Source organism: Macaca fascicularis, chromosome 3 (genome assembly GCF_037993035.2).
Source record: "Macaca fascicularis isolate 582-1 chromosome 3, T2T-MFA8v1.1".
NCBI classification, from domain to species: Eukaryota; Metazoa; Chordata; class Mammalia; order Primates; family Cercopithecidae; genus Macaca; species Macaca fascicularis.
The window spans coordinates 176,840,784-176,857,118 of record NC_088377.1 but is presented as its reverse complement, the minus strand read 5'-3'; the positions used below and the strand labels follow the sequence as shown (position 1 = coordinate 176,857,118).

General features: G+C 48.8%; 1 protein-coding gene across 4 annotated transcripts in view; it reads left to right on the top strand.

The window, feature by feature from the left end:
- WDR91 (WD repeat domain 91) overlaps window positions 1-5,638 on the top strand; it is a 28,641-nt gene extending 23,003 nt beyond the window's left edge. For 2 of the 4 annotated variants that reach the window (XM_005550850.4, XM_045387429.3), the window contains exons 13-15: window positions 94-206; window positions 1,510-1,707; window positions 4,558-5,638. In XM_005550850.4, coding sequence (XP_005550907.1) covers window positions 94-206; window positions 1,510-1,707; window positions 4,558-4,722 — 476 coding nt within the window. In that variant the 3' untranslated portion in view covers window positions 4,723-5,638. The remainder of the gene's footprint in view (window positions 1-93; window positions 207-1,509; window positions 1,708-4,557) is intronic. The other 2 variants (XM_045387428.2, XM_074036040.1) reach the window with 1 other exon arrangement.
- The last annotated feature ends 10,697 nt before the right edge of the window (window positions 5,639-16,335 follow it).

Here is a 16,335-nt window from a genome sequence, read left to right as displayed (position 1 = left end):
CCTGAGTAGAGGGTGAGGGGGCCTCCTGCTGCAGGCAGATGCCTTCTTCAGAGCCCTGGCCAGGATGTGAGTGACGGTGTCTCATTGCCTCAGACATGCAGCAGCACGAGTGCGCGATGAGCTGGAGGGCCCACTACGGGGAGGTCTACTCTGTGGAGTTCAGCTATGATGAGAACACCGTGTACAGCATCGGCGAGGACGGGAAGGTAGGCAGCCACAGGATTCAGATAAGAGAGCACTGGGATGACATGTGGGCCGGCTGCGGGTTGTGGTCATACCTGTTATTAGCTCTGCCACCTGGGGCCTCTTTTTACAGCTTTGTTATCTGTAGAATAGGGATAAACTAGTAATTCGTCTTACAATCTTTGTGAGGTTTCAGTGAGTTCAGCGGGAGTTGGCTATCCTTATGAAAGGAAATACCAAAAATGACTCATCTTACCATAGATGGATCTGTGGGGTCTGGATTTAGGGCTGAGTTTGCTTTGATGGGCTTGGTAATGAGTGGTCCCAGGACCACTCATGGATGTGTAGAGTTTGCTGAGTGGCTGGGGACAGCTTCTTAGATGCCTACAGACCCCAGCAGAGCCCAGAGATGTAAGAAGGAAGCCAGAAAAAAAGGAAAAGTAAATGCCCCTGGTAGATTCCCTCTGTGGAGGGTTAGGAACTACGAATAGTGACCACCTCAGAAGGGGAGCTGGCAGGGGCAGAGGTGGGAGAAGGACGCCATTTCCATGTGTGCCTGCCTGGACCTTTTGGATTGGACACTGTCTTTTTATCTCTTGAAAGGAGTAACTACAAAATAAATTCTTCATTTGAAAAGTTTGGGAAAGGACTTTGACATTAAAGCTCGACTTCTTTCTTATGTGGGATGCTCAGTGAAGAGGTGGTCACAGCCAAGTAACCTGTCCATGGGGTAGGCTAAGGGATGATGTCTGCTGTGGTAAGGAGCTGAGTTTATAATGGCATCGCCCAGTGTTCAATCGATTGTATGCCTGAAACACTGGAAATATATGTGGAATGTGTCCTCTGTACCTTGTTCCTAGGACAGAAAAATCTAGTTGGGTTCTAACTCTGATGATGATAATAATAACAACAACAACAACAACAACAATAATAATAATAATAATAATAATAGGTCACTTGAAGCATTCCTCCTACTTGAGAGACCAGGGATCCAGGCAAAGCCACTTGCTGTCCCTTTTCCTCTCCTAGGGTCGGGCCAGAGGGAAAGAGAAGGGTTGGACTTTGATGTGAGGTTGCTGCCTCTTTTTCTAGATTTTCTTCCCTAAAAAATGCTTAAATCATGTTGGCCAGAGATAGGACTTGTAGACCTGTCACCTGCTTTTCTGCCTCTGGCACTTGAAAGGCTCTTCAAGGAGGTCAGCATTGTGGCTGGGGGAGGTGGGCCGCCCTCTCCAGCCTCTGCTCTGGGGTGGGTTCTTGCTCTTCCTTGAGGCCTGCATTGGCCGGCTCTGCTGAGAGCACCCTGCTTGTGCCCTGTGATTGCAGTTCATCCAGTGGAACATCCACAAGAGTGGCCTCAAGGTATCCGAGTACAGCCTGCCCTCAGACGCCACGGGCCCCTTTGTGCTATCTGGATACAGCGGCTACAAGCAGGTTCAAGTCCCCAGGGGCCGACTCTTCGCTTTTGACTCGGAGGGCAATTACATGCTGACATGTTCTGCCACAGGCGGCATCATCTACAAGGTAACTGGTGGTTGGGGGTGGGAGGTGGTGGTATCGTGGTGGGCAGGGATTCCTCCCTGGAGGTCTGGGCCATGTCCGCTGAGCGTGGCTCTCTGTTCCCGAGCTGCATGGCTGTGGAGATGCCTTTGACAAAGGATAGGCAGCGCCTAGAGCGGGGGTGTCCAATCCTTTGCCTTCCCCGGGCCATGTTGGAAGAAGAAGAATTGTCTTGGGCCAAATCTTCACACTTCTTCTTAGTGTTAGTGGGCTAACACTAGTGATAGCTGTTGAGCTAAAAAAAAAAATCGCAAAAAAAATCTCATAATGTACTTACAACACAAATTTGTGTCGGGCCTCATTCAAAGCCATCCTGGGCTGCATGTGGCCCGCAGGCTGCAGGGTGGACAAGCTTGGCCTAGAGCCTCCTTGCTGCAGGCCTGGCCAGAGCTGCTTTGCAGCTCAGGTGGATAGAAAAGATGGCATTGGGGCATGAGACCCCCATTCTCTCTGCTCATCCTTGACCAGATTCTGCCCTTTCTCTGCCTTTTTTCCTTGGGAATAGCCTGTTATAGAAATCACTCAGGAGTAGGGAGAAGAGTTGGGGAGTGTTGGGATGGAGGAACATGCCCCCAACCAGGTCCCAACTAGGTTGTTTATTTTAGTACTCTAATCTGGTATAGATTTATTAATTTATTGAATGTCCCGTGGGTCAAGTATATTCCAGTCCAGGTTTTTAAAAAAAGTTTTAAATTTTTAATTTTTGTGGGTACATCCATAGGTATATGTATTTATGGGGACCATGAGATGTTTTGATTCAGACATGCAATGTGAAATAAGCACATCATGGAGAATGGGGCATTCATCCCCTCAAGCATTTATCCATTGCATTGCAAACAATTCAATCACACTCTTGATTTTAAAATATACGGTTATTATCGACTACGGTCACCCTGTTGTGCTATCAAATAGTAGGTCTTATTCAGGTCTTATTCATTCTTTTTATTTTATTTTAATTTTGTACCCATCCAGTCCATGTTAGACACAGAAATTTGAGGGCGTGATTTGTCAAACCATAGTGTAAGTTGTCCACATTGTTTTCTGCCCCTCCCTTTACACGTTTGTTTTAGCTCTTAAGTCAGAGCTTATTTCATGTATTTTTAAGTGTCTTCTGTTTCACTGGTGTCACCTAGACAAATGATGGGGATTTGTGTCGTAGCCTAAGCTTCTGTGTCTGATGTCGAGTGGGTCCATTCTCAGCCTGTGTGATACTTTTCAGTTATTTGCCCAGTGGTGGTGTTTGTGTAGGATCAGAGTCCTTCAAGGTGGGATATTCTCAGCAGCTCTTGCTGCCACAGCTCATTGACCAGTCAAGGGCATGTGTTTTGGATGGCAATTTTGTGCTGGGCATTGGACCAGGCACTGTGGAGTGTATGAAGGACATATAGAATATGATCTCTGCTCTTTTGGGGTGCACACTCAGAAAGAGACACAGTAACAACAAAGGAGAGCAATGCGGAGTTGAGCAGCTCAGGGAGAAGAAAGCTGTCTCAGTGGGGACTGAGTCCTTGCGGGAGGTGGGAGGCTGTGGATTGGAGGCCTTGGAAGCGGGAGGAGAGGACGAAGAGGAGTTGTTGGGTAGATGGAGAAGAAAGCAGGTCTTGGGGCCCCACATGGGCAGAGGTGAGCAAGAGCTCACAGTGAGGCAAGGGGTACTGCCCGTGCTGAGGTGGGAAGTGGGAGCCTCGTAGACTGTAATCTGAAGTGTGCACCGCAGGACCTGCGCTCGCTGTGGGTTAGGCTCCTCTTTTCTGTGGAGCTTGATTCTGTCAGTTGCCCTTGCCCTTTCCTTCAAAATTAGCTCCATCATTTCTCATAACTGATATTTCCCAATGGAGACACTAAAACGCTTTCCGTTTACAAGCCTGCTCTTATTTTATTCTCCAGAGGTTTGTTTTTGTTGCATTTTTGGTGGGCTGTTCAGTACTTTGCTCTCTGTATGGATATATGTGTGTATGTGTTTTATTTTTAGTCATGCAGCCTTTGTCATTTGATCTGATCAGTTCATATGATTGGCAGTCAGACTTGCTGTATGACCAGTTAGTTGGTGGAAAGATTTTCCTCTGTAGAATTCTTTGAATGTGAATAATGAGATCTAATTATTTAAGGAATATATTGAACTTCAGGTCCCACTTTTATAATCTATAAACAATGTAATTTATGGTTTTTGTAAGTGTTTTCTCCACGATGGCTGAAGACTGCGTTGTCTCTCGCTCACAGTTGCTATACATAGTGGTACTGATAGGAATTCGGTTCGCTCCCAGCTTCTCCTTCCCCGTTAGTGCCCTATCGCACAGGATCGCTGGCTAGCTAGTGCCGGGGTTCAGAGAGCCATGTTTCCGCACCAACTGAAGGCTCCCCTGCGCCAGCACTGTTCTGGGTGTGGCAGGCTGGCCCCCCGCAGGAGAGAGCTGCCTGAGGCCCTACTCCCCTGCAGCTTGCATTCCCCGGTATGGGAGTGAACCTTCAACCAATGAGCAGATTCATGAGCACATGTCAGGTAGTGAGAAGTGATGCTGTAGTGAGAACAACCAGTGTGCGTGCAAGCAGCACCAGCCCACAGCAAGTTCAAGGCAGCTGAGAAAATGCCTTATTTTAAAGAGCTGCTCAGGGACTTGTTTTCCACTTCAGATGGACCAGCTGTAGTTGGGAAAGTGAAAGCATTTCCTGGTTGAAGAAGTTAAACAGACTTTCTAGAAAGGTGGGCATGTGTGCCTGGCCTCAAGCACATCCTCAGGTAGGCCACTGAAAGTGGATCAAGTATGTGTAAGTGGTGTTTGCTGACACCTCCTCCTGTTTCCTGTCCTCTTGCAGCTGGGTGGCGATGAGAAGGTTCTGGAGAGCTGCTTGAGCCTGGGTGGCCACCGAGCCCCTGTGGTCACCGTGGACTGGAGCACTGCCATGGACTGTGGGACCTGCCTCACTGCCTCCATGGATGGGAAGATCAAGCTGACCACCCTCCTGGCCCATAAAGCCTGATGACCTGCCCCAAGGGCCACCCAATGAAGCAGTATTATCCGGGGTAGGGGGAGGAGGTATAGGACAGGAAAACCAGGTGCTCCACTCCATCTCCCTGCCAGTGCAGTGACTCTGCAGGGAAAGACTGGCAAGGAGGGTCAGGCACTGCCATCTTCGGTGACTGGAATGGGACCCACGTGGAGTAGGTGGCATATGCTTCCCAGAGACGGGTATCATGGCTGTGCCAGAAGTACATGTGAGACTATGGAGGAAAGCTCTGGAAGAAGGAGAAACATTGCAGTGGCTACTGTGTTGGCTCAGAAGAAATTGACAGTATTTTGTATATATATGCCCATTTTTATTTTTCTTTTTTTAAAAAAGAGAATGCTCTTATGGTCCCCTGGTGTCTCTTTCTAGGATGTGTGTCACTTTGCTTCAGTGACAGCCCTCCCACCCAGCCTGGCTCTGCTGGCCCGGAGCTGAACCTCTCCAGGCTCTCCTGTTGCTTTGCCATGGAGCCAGGTCAGCTCTCTGTCTGTTCTGCTGCGTAACAAGGTTTGGCAGTTCCTGTTTCTCTGGGCTTCAGTCAAGGCCACAGAGTTCTTTTTCTTCCCTGAAAGCTGGCAGCTTTTGTTACAGAAGATTCTCAGGATGAAGGCAGGGGCTGAGGCCTCTGCCACTGGCTTCCCCTTTCCATCCAGTGGCTGCTGTTTCCCAAGATGGGCTAAGCATTCCTTATCTGAAATGCTTGGGACAGGAGTGTTACAGATTTTGGATTTTTTCAGACTTTGGAATATTTGCATATATACATAACGAGGTGTCTTGGTAGGTCTCATGTCTAAACATGAAATTCACTCATGTTTTAGATATACCTTATACATGTAGCCTAAAGATAACTCTATACAGCATTTTAAATAATTTTGTACATGAAAACAAAGTATTGATTGTGGTCACGTATGGTATTTTCTACTTGTGGTGTCATGTTGGTGCTCAAAGTTTTGGAGCGGGGCACGGTGGTCACGTCTGTAATCCCAGCACTTTGGGAGGCCAAGGTGGGTGGATCACTTAAGGTCAGGAGTTCGAGACCAGCCTGGCCAACATGGTGAAACCCCATCTCTACTAAAAATACCAAAATCAGCTAGGCGTGGTGGCAGGTGCCTGTAATCCCCGCTACTCCGGAGGCTGGGGCAGGAGAATCACTTGAGCCCAGGAGGCGGAAGTTACAGTGAGCCAAGATCACATCATTGACCTGCATCCTGGGCGACAGAGGGAGAACACAACTGAAAAAAAAAAAAAAGTTTTGGGTTATGGAGCATTTTGGATTTTGGATCTTTGGGTTAAGGACGCTCAACCTATACCTCTTTCATTTGGTGGCTCCTCTCCTTCCTCCAACTGAACATCTCTGTGGAAAGGTGACGGCTGCCTGCCCCCCTCTGCTGGCGAATGGTGAGGTCAGAGCAAGGGGGCCAAGTTGCTGCTGGTGGGCACCTGGGGTTAAGGCCAGCCCAACTGTGGCTGAGCCCATCTGTAGCTGAGCTGAGCATCAACCAGCTGTGTCCACACCCTGCCTGAGGCGTGCCCTCTCCTCCCTGGCTGGGGTGGGACCTTGAAAATGCAGATCCTCCCAGGAGGTGAGGAGGAACAAGAGACTCACTCCCCTTTTCCCTCTTGCCTTTCACAGCTGAGGCAGAGCTTATGGGGGGAGTCACTATGGGAGTGATGGGCCTGGGCTTTGGTCTCCAGTGCTTAGCAGGGGTGACCTTATCACTAAGCTGGGAAAGGTGGCTGCCACTAGTCATTTTAAGTCTCTGAGCTCCAGCCCAGTTCTGGGGGCACAAGTCTGGAGTAGGGATACTCCTAGTTACCTGCTTGTGGAAAAGCACAAAGAAACTTTTATCAAAGCCTTGGCTCTGTTCTGGGAGTTGAGGGAAAAGTAGGGAGGTATTTAAGTGGCTTGATTATGAGAAAACACCAGAGACAGTAGTAAATAGTTATTTACTGATTTTTACCCATTTCTACCCTGGTAATCCTCCCTGCAAATGAGGAAAACCAAGACTTCTTCATTTATTATTTTTCCCCATCTTCTGTATTGAAACAGTGATCTTACTTATCTCACCCAGTGACTCTGTGGGACATTTAAAAAGTGGTCATGGGTTTCATTGGAGTGACCATGTATTAATGTTTCCTCTCTTCATCTCAAAGTTTCTTACTACCTTTTCTCTCCCCTTAATACCATCTCTACAGCTTGCTGAGATGCTTTAAGGATCACAGAGACACAAAGAAGATTTGAACCTTGCACTCCTCCCATCCCACCTCTTCTCCCTCCTGGGTGAGCGCTCATCCTCAAATAAAGCATGTTGGAACTTCAGCTTATCTCTCCTTCCATAGACCTGCATGGCATCTGCCTAAGAACCCAAGCAAGACTCTTCCATTGTCTTGGTTGAGGGCGGCATAGAAGAAAACCTCTTTACCAGTCCCAGCCTCAGTTCCCAGCCCAGGCGTTGACCCTCAGCTCTGGGGAGGGCTGCACAGAGAGCCTTCGGGTACACTTCCCCACTTCCTCCTTCTCTTCAGATACCTGCCGTTATTTGCCTCTTCTGCTCCATGGCCTCAGGCCTCGGCTGTGTTCTGGGAGTTGAGGGAAGCATTTGAATGGGGAGGACCTCATAGCCAGTCCCCATTCAAACGCTTCAGGGGTTCAACGTAATCTTTTGAAGTATGTATACATTGTGGAATACAGACAATGTAGAATGATTAAATCTAGCTAACTGACATGTGCATTACCTCACATGATAACATCTTAGCTGTCGATTAAAAAAAAATCCCCCAAGCCTCCAAATGCTTTGGGTGCTGACTCCAATCTGTACAAATCACACAGTTCAGATTCCTGACCCCTGCTTGGGGCGGGAAGCATCTCTCCCTTCAGATAGCTCATTTCAGCTGGCTATGGAAAGAGATTTTAAGGAGAGAAATGTGCAAGGGGTTCTTCTGTTAAAGAAAAACTTAGTCAATGATACCTATTAAAGCACAGTAAAGAGTACCATCACGGTAGGTATAGGGACCACTGCAATGGGGTCTTGCATGGGGGAGACAGATTGGGCTCAATTCCGAATACAGCGTGCACAGTGGGAATTCACAGCCAAGGAGCAGGGTGGGGGTCTGTGAATAAGCGGAGCCATCAGGGTAAGAGAGATTCTGGTGAAACTGACCTAACAGGACTGTTGCTGAAGACATGCTGGGGCAATAGACCACTCGGGGATGGTGGAGGGTGAGGAGCCTGATAAGGCTTGGAGGGTGATCAGATACCAAGGGGAAAGGAAAGGGGGTTTTTGCTAAGACTGGATTTTACAAGGAAGCGTACAGACTGGCCTTGCAGAAGACTCAGAAGCCTGACTGAAGCTTGGACAAGTAAAGCCTCTTTGTCAGTTCCAATTGCCAAGGATTTTTTTTTCTATAAGTGACAAGGCAGAATAGCCAATTATTTTCTGTTCCTTTATTCACAAGGAAAAGATGCTTCTCCACCCCAGCCCGTGAGACCTGGGCTTGTCCTGGCTCACAGCGGGTGACGGCGGGGACCCTGGAGGTCAGTGACCCTAACCCCTCAAGGCAGCGGTGGCGGGGGAAGCAGGTCCTGCCCGAGACTGCCCTCCTGAAGAGCTACGTGGACCCCAGTGTGGCAGTTCGGTTTGTGACCTGAAGGCACTGAGACCGCCCCCTTCAGCCTTGCTATCTAGACACTGTCCCATGCGGCCAGGGGCTGAGGGGCAGAGATCCAGCTGTGTGGGTGTCGCTGCTGGGGAGGAGCCGCAGGTGCCGCGCAGGGAGGGAGTGCGGTGTCCGAGTTCGCTGCGCCTGGGTGTGGCCAGCACCCATTCTAGTTGCTGATTTTTTTGCGAACCACGTTTCAGATTGCTGTCCTGAGTTCCCATTTTAGGGCCAGATCTTGTCAGATCTTCCTTTCAACCTGAAAATGCTGCTGGGGAAGGCCTCACTGGCCACTGCTTGCACGGGCGTTTCCAGTCTGGGCTCTGGCATCCTTTGGGCTGTGTGAAGCCAGGAGTGTGGTTTTCAACTAAAACTCAGCACTGACGCCACGTTACCGTGGTGGAGCCCAGCATCCAGCAGGACATGTGGGCAGAGGGTACCCCTGGGGCCACATTTGCAAGGCCTCCTGTCTTGAAATGTTGCTAAAATTAAGGGACAAGAGAGACCGAAGAATGGGATGCAGGAAAGTTTTTATTTTTAGGTGTATATCAGCACAGTGGAATTGCATCCAGATGTTTCATAGGTTATTACTTCAAGAACAGCCTGTAACCTTATGATATGGTAGAGCATATAAATTGGGGTGCAGTATCCCCATGACCTATTTTGTGCCTAGGTAGCTGGCCCATCGTATTTAATGATTTTTTCAGGAGGCCATTCATTATTTTCCTAGTCTCCTATGTCTATGTCTTTTTTGATATTTGTATTTATTTTTGAGATCATGCTCCTTTTAGTTCCTTTATTCTCATTATAGACTGGATATCCTAAGAGTTCCCCTTGCTTTAGAGGAATTAGAAAGAAGGATGGCTTGATTCTCCTACTTCCTTTTGCTTCTATGCTACCTCTTGTCTGATGTCCTTTCCAGTGAATAATGGCCACCTTGTCTGGGGCCCACACAGCGTCTAAGAGTTGTAAGATTTCTTCTTTAATTTCTTTCCCTCCAGCAGTTAAGAGTCCCCTTTCTTTGTAAATGGCTCCATGGGCATGTAATGTAGCAAAGGCATACTTTGAGTCAGTATAGATGTTAACTGTCTTTCCTTTGGCTACTAATAGTGCTTTAGTTAGAGCTATTAATTCTGCTTTTTGTGCAGAGGTCCCGGTAGGGAGGGCCTGTGCCTCTGAATTTAGAGTCACCACTGCAAACCTGGCTTGGCAGACCCCTTCTGATATAAACTTGCTTCCATCTGTGAAATATTCAATAGCTGGGTCCTTAAAGGGTTGGTCTCTTAAGTCTTTCTGGCTTGAGAACACCTCATCTACTATGTCTACACAATACTGTTGGGGAAACCGGTCTTGCAATTTGGGCATTTCTACAGGCAACAGGGTAGCCAGGTTGAGTATTCGTGGTTTTTAAAGTTATGTATGGATTTCCACATAAGAGCCCTTGATATCTTAACATTCTTGGATTAGATAGCCAGTGATATCCTCTTTGCTCCATTAAGGTGATCACTGTGTGTGGCACCCGTATTACTAGCTTTTGTCCTAGAATCAGCTTCCCAGCATTTTCTGCCAGCATGGCAGTGGCAGCTAATGCTTTTAAGCAGGGGGGCCACCCCAGGGCCACAAGGTCTAACCGCTTTGATAAATAGGCTACTGGTCGATACCATGATCCTAATGTTTGAACTAAAACTCCTGTAGTCATTCCTTTTCTTTCATGGACATAGAGAAAGAAAGGCTTAGTCAGGTCTGGCAATCCCAGGGCTCAAGCTTGGCTTAAGGCCTTTTTGATCTCATTAAAGGCCTTCTCCTGCTCATCACCCCATAGGAGGGACTCTTTTTCTCCCCCACTTTGTGGCTTCATACAATGGCTTTGCCATGAGTGAAAAGTTCGGCATCCAAGTACATCAAAAGCCTGCTGCCCCTAAAAACTCCCTTACTTGTCGCCGGGTGACAGGAGTGGGGAGTGCACGTATGGCTTCCTTCTGCCCACTGCCGAGTTCGCACTGCCCTTGGGCTACTAGGAAACCTAGATATCTTACTCTTTTTGCACAGACCTGAGCTTTTTCCTGAGATACTTTGTAACTTGCCTTCCACAGAAGGTGAAGGAGATCTTTGGTGCCCTGGAAGCAATCTTCCTTGATAGGTGCTGCAAACAAACAAACGATCATCAATGTATTGTAACATACACACTTGTCATTTGGTGGGACAAAAGCCTTAAGGTCTGATGCTAGTGCCTCTTCAAAGAGAGTGGGGGAGTTGTTGAACCCTTGTGGGAGCCTGGTCCAGGTGAATTGTATTCCTCCCCACTGGAATGCAAAAATAGGCTGACTTATTGGAGCTAGCCTGAGGCAAAAAAAGGCATCTTTTAAGTCCAAACAGGTAAACCAGGTGGCATGAGCAGGAAGGTGGCTCATCAGTGTATATGGGTTGGGCACCACCACATGTAAGGTAACAGTAACTTTATTTACGGCCCATAGGTCTTGCACAGGCCAGAACCCACCAGACGGTTTTTGCACTGGTTAAGAGTAGAGTATTCCAGGGTGACTTGCATTTCTTTATGATACCATGTTCTAGTAGCCGATTTATGTGCTTGGTCATTCCTCACACTGCCTCTGTAGACACCTGGTACTGGGGAATGCGTACTGGAGTTGCACCTGGAACTAACTCTGCTACCACTGGTGCCTGGTTTATGACCAATCCCGGAGGATTGTCCTCTGCCCACACCTCAGGTATTTCAGTGACTAGTTTGTCAAATATTCTGTCCATAAATTCAGACAGCCTGTATGCCTCTTTTATGTATAGCCTCCATTCCTCAGTCTCGGGGAGGGTAAGAGTTAACATCATAACTTTTGGTCAGCTTAGATCCAGAGTCATGTTTCCTTCCAGCCTGAAGGAAATTTGTGCTTGTAGTTTCTGAAGCAAGTCTCTCCCTAACAGGGGCACTGGACAATTTGGCAGATATAAGAATTCATGTTGGACTTCTTGTCCTCCAATGACACACCTTCTGGATTGACAGGCCTTTTCTCTGATACTCTGGTTGCCCCAACTATAGTAGCATAGGTTTTAGATAGCAGCCCAACGGGCTGTGTCACTACCAAGTGTTCAGCACCTGCATCTACCATAAAATCCATCTGTTGGCCCCCCACTTTCATAGAGACCAGGGGCTCCTGGAGGCCTACAGAGATGGAGCCTGGTCTGTCTCAGTCCTTATATTCCTCAACTCCTGCTAAGCTGACCAGATCGGCATCCAGCTTTAGAACAACGGCTAGGGCTGCAGGCCTTGGGCAGGCGTCAGGTCCCTAGCTGCTGCTTTCTTCTTTTCTCTTTCTGGACATTCATCCTTCCAATGCCCTTTCTGTTTGCATTCTTGCACATTGATCGCTCTCAAGCCTAGGCCGGCCTTCAAACCCTGGCCTAGCTTGTCCTCTACTGTGACCACAACCATGTCTGCGTCCTTTCACAAAACCAGTCTCTCTTTGAACTAGAGCAGCAGCCAACAAATCAACCTTTTCCTTGGCTTTGCGCTTTGCCTCTTTCTCGGCTTCCTCCTCTGGCTAATACTAATACCTTAGTAGCTACTTGAATAAGCTGGGTAATACTCATAGCCTCAAAACCTTCCAACTTCTGAAGCTTCCATCTAATGTCACCTTGTGCCTGGCCCACAAATGCCACATTAACCATGCATTGATTCCCTACAGCCTCCGGATCAAATGGTGTATAAAGCCGGTATGCTTCACAGAGTCTTCATAAAATTCACTGGGACTCTCATCAGCCTTTTGGCGTACCTCTGAGACCGCTCCCAAATTCGTTGCCTTTTTCCCTCCAGCCTTCATTCCATTAAGGGGTGCCTCCCGATACCTCTGCAGGTTTTGCAATTCTTCTGCCTGGATTGGATCCCAATTTGGATCTGCTTCTGGGAACCTCTTCTGTGCATACTGCTTAACAGGTGCATTGCTTTCTAACCACTGTAAGGCTGCCTGAGTAATTCTCCTGGCATTCTTCTGTATTGAACAATATTAAAAGTAGCTGCTGAAAATCAGGCCAGGTAGGGTTATGAGTCAGAAAGATGGGCTGAAGTCTATGACAGCCTGGGGCTTCTCGGTATAGGAGGGTGTAAGCTGTTTCCAGTTTAGGAGGTCAGTGGTGGAGAAAGGCTGGTAAACGAAAAGGCGTTGCCCTCCTTGTACATTATTCTGTTTATCATAATAAATTTGGCTTTGTGTCTCCCAGAGAAACATCTGCAAGGCTCGGGTCGGCGGGGTGCTTCTTTAGTCTTTATAGGTAGGGGCTCTGACTTTTCCCTGTGGGGTGACGCCTGAGGCTCACTCTCCTCTGAGCTTGATTCCTCAGGGGCCGTTTGTGCGGGCTTGCAGAACAGGCTTTTCCTGTTTTCCTTGCGTCTTTTCCTTTCCTTCTACTGTCCCTTTGGGTTCTAGTGGCAGGATCTCGGCTCACTATAAGCTCCGCCTCCCGGGTTCACCCCATTCTCCTGCCTCAGCCTCCCGAGTAGCTTGGACTACAAGCGCCTGCCACTGTACCTGGCTAATTTTTTGTATTTTTAGTACAGACGGGGTTTCACCGTGGTCTCGATCTCCTAACCTCGTGATCCGCCCGCCTCGGCCTCCCTTTAGGTTCTTTTACTGCCTCAGATCTGGCACAAACTACCAGGGTCTTACAGTAAGTCTCAGAATACTGTGAGGCAAATTTGAAAGACGCTCAGCCAGGAGTCAATGTATGGGAACTGGTCCGGGTACCCAGGCTATTCTCTGGCTCCGGTTATTATCCTAAACACACAGTCAATTATCTATCTGTCTATCGTCCCTTCGGCGGGTCACCCAACATTAAAAGAAATCCAATCTATTTCACAGAGAGTTCTCAATCTCGGAGGGATTAATTTAACTCCATAATCTCCATTAAAACCTTTCTTGAAATTTTCCCAACATACAATCCAATGGAGTAGGCTTTGATGCTTTTCCTCCCATTTTGCCCTTTGTGATGTGCTTTCACTCTCACTTTCATTCCTGGACTGACCAGACTGGGTCCTATTATGGGAGGGGGAGGTTCGGGCACTGCTTAGCTAGGAGAGTACCTTATTCCCACTACAGCCTGCTGCAGCTGTAGGGCAGCTCCTGTTTGCCGGATCCGGTGTCCTAGGTCTGGCTCGTCCCACACTGGGAACACACAGTCTGCGCTAAGAGATCTGTGTCTCCCCACATCACGCCCCGCGTTGGCCTCTGCCAAGACTGTCTCTTTCACACAATTTCATGCACCTCCCCCGTTCCCAGTTGCTGACCTTTAGTTAAAGTGGCGAAGCCCCTCTTGCCATGTTCAGTTTCCTTTCACCTCCCCCATTCCCAGTTGCTATCCTTTAGTTAAAGCGGCGAGCACCTCTTGCCACTTTGGTTCCCTTTCCTGACCAATCTGCGAGCCTCTCTCACATCCTGCATCAGTTAGGGTGTGAGTTTCATCCGAATGAATGGGTCTCTCCCATTGTCTCCAGCCCCTCTGGGTCGGACTAGTTTTAGTTCTCACCCCCTGGAAGGTGATCAGGCTCCCCTTCCGTCCTTATGGGATAGGTCCTGCCTTAGGGCCCAAACCTTACCATGGTTCAGATGGCTGCTCCTGTCACTGTCCAGCAGTCCATTTTTACTGGTTCTGTTGCGCTGTCGGGAAGGGCACTGGGGCCGGGGAGGGCAGATCCCCTTCCAGGCCGAAAGTCGGCGCCAAGGGTCCCAGGTCTCCCCTGCCTCAGAGCCTCAGTCCCACAGGCAAAAGAGACAGAAATCTGCCCTCTCCAGTCCCAGATTTTGGCACCAGAAATGTTGCAGAAATGAAGGGACAGGAGAAACCAAAGAATGGGATGCAGTAAAGTTTTTATTTTTAGGTGTACACCAGCTCAGTGGAATTGCATCCAGAAAGTCTGAGCATAGAACAGAGAAAACAAATGCCTTTTAAGCATTTTGAGGCGGGAATTACGTGAAGCAGGAAGCAGGCTTACAGAAGCGAGAACAAAGGCCATTAATTATCTTGTGATACTTTTGCAACATATCTTACATCTCTGGGAAAACTTGGTTTGCAACTTACTCTTATCTGTCTTGTTGAGAGGTGACAATGTGCCAGCAGCCCTGGCTCTTGGCGCCTCCTTGGCCTCGGCGTCCACTCTGGCGGGGCTTGAGGAGCCCTTCAGCTTGCCACGGCACTGTGGGAGCCCCTCTCTGGGCTGGCCCAGGCTGGAGCTGGCTCCCTCTGCTTGAGGAGATGTGTGGAGGGAGAGGTGCGGGTGGGAACAGGGGCTGTGCGCGGTGCTTATGGAACAGCGTGAGTTCCAGGCGGGCTTGGGCTCTGAGGGTCCAGCACTCGGAGGGGCCGGCCGGCACCACCACCCACGGGCAGTGAGGGGCTTAGCAGCTGGGCCAGCAGCTGCTGAGGGTGTGCCAGGTCCCCCAGCACTGCTGGCCCGCCCACACCACGCTCAAATTCTCACCGGGCCTCAGCCGCCTCCCTGTGGGGCAGGGCTAGGGACCTGCAGCCTGCCATGCCCAACCCCCCCTCCACCGTGGTGGGCTCCCGCGTGGCCGGAGCCTCCCCGATGGGCACCGCCCCCTGCTCCACGGTGCCCAGTTCCATAGACCGCCCAAGTGCGGAGGAATGCAGGCCTGCAGCGCGGGACTGGCGGGCAGCTCTGCCTGCGGCCCTGGTGAGGGATCCACTAGGTGAAGCCAGCTGGGCTCCTCCTGGGTCTAGTGGGGACTAGGAGAACCTTTATGTCTAGCTAAGGGATTGTAAATACACCAATCAGCACTCTGTGTCTGGCTCAAGGTTTGTAAATACACCAATGAGTACTCTGTATCTAGCTAATCTAGTGGGGACTTACAGAACTTTTCTGTCTAGCACTCTGCGTTTAGCTAAAGGATTGTAAAGGTACCAATTAGCACTTGGTGTCTAGCTCAGGGACTGTAAATGCACCAATCTGCACTCTGTCAAAATGGACCAATCAGCTCTCTGTAAAATGGACCAACCAGCTCTCTGTAACGTGCTCTGTAAAACGGACCAATCAGCAGGATGTGGGTAGGGTCAGATAAGAGAATAAAAGCAGACTGCCCCAGCCAGCAGTGGCGACCAGGTCCGGTCCCGTTCCACCCTGTGGAGCTTTGTTTCTTCACTCTTTACAATAAATCCTGCTGGTGCTCACTGTTTGGGTCCAAGCTGCCTTCATGAGCTGTAACACTCACCGCGGAGGTGGTTTCAGGTTATTCCTGAAACCAGTGAGACCACAAACCCACCGGAAGGAAGAAACTCTGAACATATCCGAACGTCAGAAGGAACAAACTCTGGACTCACCATCTTTTAAGCACTGTAAAAGTTCTTACACTCACAATGAGGTCTGTGGCTTCATTCTTGAAGTCAGTCAATTCCGGACACACTGTGAGACCTTGTAGCTGTGCAGGGAAGAAAGAAAACACAAACTTAACAGAGCCCACAAAATATTTGAAGGGCAGATACAGTTAATGTTTCTTGGGACTGGCAGTTAATATCCTCCTTTAACTTCAGGAGGGCTGAAATTCTTTTCAGCTTTGGTTAATACAGCAATTCATTCTATGAGCTTTTATTTCTCTTACTATAATTTTACTATTAGTACTTATAAGGGAGGAGACCACCCCCCCATATTGTCTTATGCCCAATTTCTGCCTCCAAAGAAAGAAAAAGTAAAAACTAAAAGGCAGAAATGAAATCCACAAGCAGATAGCCTGGGGCCACACCCAGGGCCTGGTGGTTAAAGATCGACCCCTGACCTCATCGGTTATGTTATCTATAGATTACAGACATTGTATAGCAATGCACTGTGAAAATCCCTATCCTGTATTGTTCCGATTTCATTACCGGTACATTCTGCCCCCAGTCACGTACCCCTTGCTTGCTCAATCGATCAGG